General features: G+C 41.4%; 1 protein-coding gene across 1 annotated transcript in view; it reads left to right on the top strand.

Annotated features, from left to right (window-relative positions):
* Positions 1-2,203, top strand: part of antxr2a (ANTXR cell adhesion molecule 2a) — a gene marked incomplete at both ends in the record, with an annotated part of 41,494 nt that overhangs the window by 25,902 nt on the left and 13,389 nt on the right. The window contains 1 exon segment of the mRNA XM_014019667.1: positions 1,337-1,432. Coding sequence (XP_013875121.1) covers positions 1,337-1,432 — 96 coding nt within the window.

Genomic DNA, 2,203 nt, shown 5'->3' with positions numbered 1-2,203 from the left:
AGCCACAGCTGCCCTGGGGCAGACTGACAGAGGCGGGGCTGCCACGCTGCGCCACCGGCCCCTCTGACCACCAGAAGTAGGCAAGGTGGGTGAAGTGTCTTGCCCAAGGACACAACGGCATGTAGGCATGGCGGGGAGTCGAACCTGTGACTTGCGGGTCCCAAAGCCGGCTGCTCTACCACTACACCACAGCCATTCAATAAACATTTATTTTAACTGTAAAATACAGACTGTAAAAATACTGTTGGATGTTTAGTTTTGTAAATTTTAAAAATATATATTTTAACACGGACGGAGCCATTTTATTTATACGCAAAGCATTCTGGGTAAATGCTAATGCTAAACAATGCTAACGCTAACGAGTTAACTCCTGTTGTTTCTATGTGCTTGGAGCTACTTGTAAATAATTTATTTAGCTTCTGTAAAACCAAATTCCAGTAAGTGTCCTGTGAAATATCTGAAAATAGGATTTAAACGATACAGTCTTTTAGAAAGTGGTCGCTGCAAACTCTTCGGTTTCAACACCTCCTGTTTTTAGGTTGTTGATCCACTTTTATTGTCTTTTTTTCTGACACGCTTTCAGAACACAAACCAAACTTTTATATTTCTCCCGATTGGAGCGGCTGCAACAACCACACACGGCACAGAATTTATTTATTTTGACGCTGAATCAACAGAAGGAAAACGGGGCAGAGTTTACTTCCTGCCTCCCGTCTGCTTTTCATGACGTCTACATTACATCATCAACAACCCAGCAATAGTCTTGAACTCATCCTGGCTTCAATAGTAACAGGAAAACCTCCACGAACCCCACATTATCTACGTTTCAAACGTTTTTTTATAAACACCATAGTGTGTCACATTGTTGATATAATATGATGTTTTTTTTCTCATCTTCCCTTGTGTGGTTTGTAGTTTTTCTGTTGTTAAAGGTAGCACAGTTGTGTTTGCTGCATGACCGGTTTCACCTGTTCCCCCATGTTTGTCTTGTATGTCTTCTTGAATGGGTGTTTCTTAACTGGCCCCGCCCCCTTCTCTGAATGTACAGCACGTTGTGAATTGATTTATGTGAAAGGCGCTATATAAATAAAACTTTAATACTTTTACTTTTTAAAATTGTGATAAAATGGAGTCTGACTCATAAGAATCAACTCTTTATAAAAAGGCTTTTTATTTTTCACTTTGATCCCACAGGACAGTGACCTGTAGAGTTTCATGTTTTAAATATTCCTGTTTCCCTTCGTTATAAGTTCACTGTATAATTGTTTATTTATTTTCTGATTTCAAACCCTAGCGAACCTGTCCTCTACATGTTTCTGGTTGTTTCCTCCTGCAGTCTGATGGGACGGTGGTGCTGATCATCTTTCTGGTGCTGCTGGCTCTGGTGGCGTTGGCCCTCATGTGGTGGTTCTGGCCTCTCTGCTGCACAGTGGTGAGTCCCACATCCCTTCGGTTAACCACAGCTTCTGTCTCTACTGATGCAACAAGCCTAAAGATTTGTGAAAAATGTTTGATTTAAACCTAAAATAAGTCTTTCTTATTGCTGCTTGGACACCTGCAAACGTCCCGCTGCTGCAAATAGAGATCTGGTGTGTGTTAGGCCAGGTTCACTCCTTTCTCACCACCTGTGTGGATTACACCGCCTCAGAGAGGAAGTGAAGAAACCACATCCTGTCGCTCAGCGGCTGATGGCTGCACGAGCTCAACCTCTGACAGGAAACTGAAGTTACTTTCTGCAAACAAAACAAAGCAGGGATTAAACAAACCTGATGAGAGACCCAGCCTGGGACAGAAGTAATTCCTAATAATACCAGAGATTTTTTTTCTGCTTTAATCTTGTTGAATCTGTTTATTCTGCAGCTTAAACCGTGTCTCCTGATCCTGTCAATCAGCTTGTTATTCTCAGCTGCACTTTGTTTTGATCCGTTTCTTTTATTCCTTTTTCTGCTGTCGTTTCAGAGTTATGCTTTTTATTTGTAGTTTTTCCACAAACAACTTTTAAAACCATCAGGAAGAGAAGCAGGAGGTGAAAGTGTCCAGATTATTATTTATCAAAACAAATCAGAAGATGTGATCTGAGCTTTTACAATTGTCCAGTTTAAATGTCTCAGACTGGTCCCAGTATCTGTCCAGTTTAAATGTCTCAGACTGGTCCCAGCATCTGTCTAGTTTAAATGTCTCAGACTGGTCCCAGCATCTGTCT

The sequence above is a fragment of the Austrofundulus limnaeus genome, unplaced genomic scaffold (genome assembly GCF_001266775.1).
Source record: "Austrofundulus limnaeus strain Quisiro unplaced genomic scaffold, Austrofundulus_limnaeus-1.0 Scaffold226, whole genome shotgun sequence".
Classification (NCBI taxonomy): Eukaryota; Metazoa; Chordata; class Actinopteri; order Cyprinodontiformes; family Rivulidae; genus Austrofundulus; species Austrofundulus limnaeus.
Note: the sequence above shows the minus strand (reverse complement) of the source record. Positions and strands in the feature narration are given on the sequence as shown.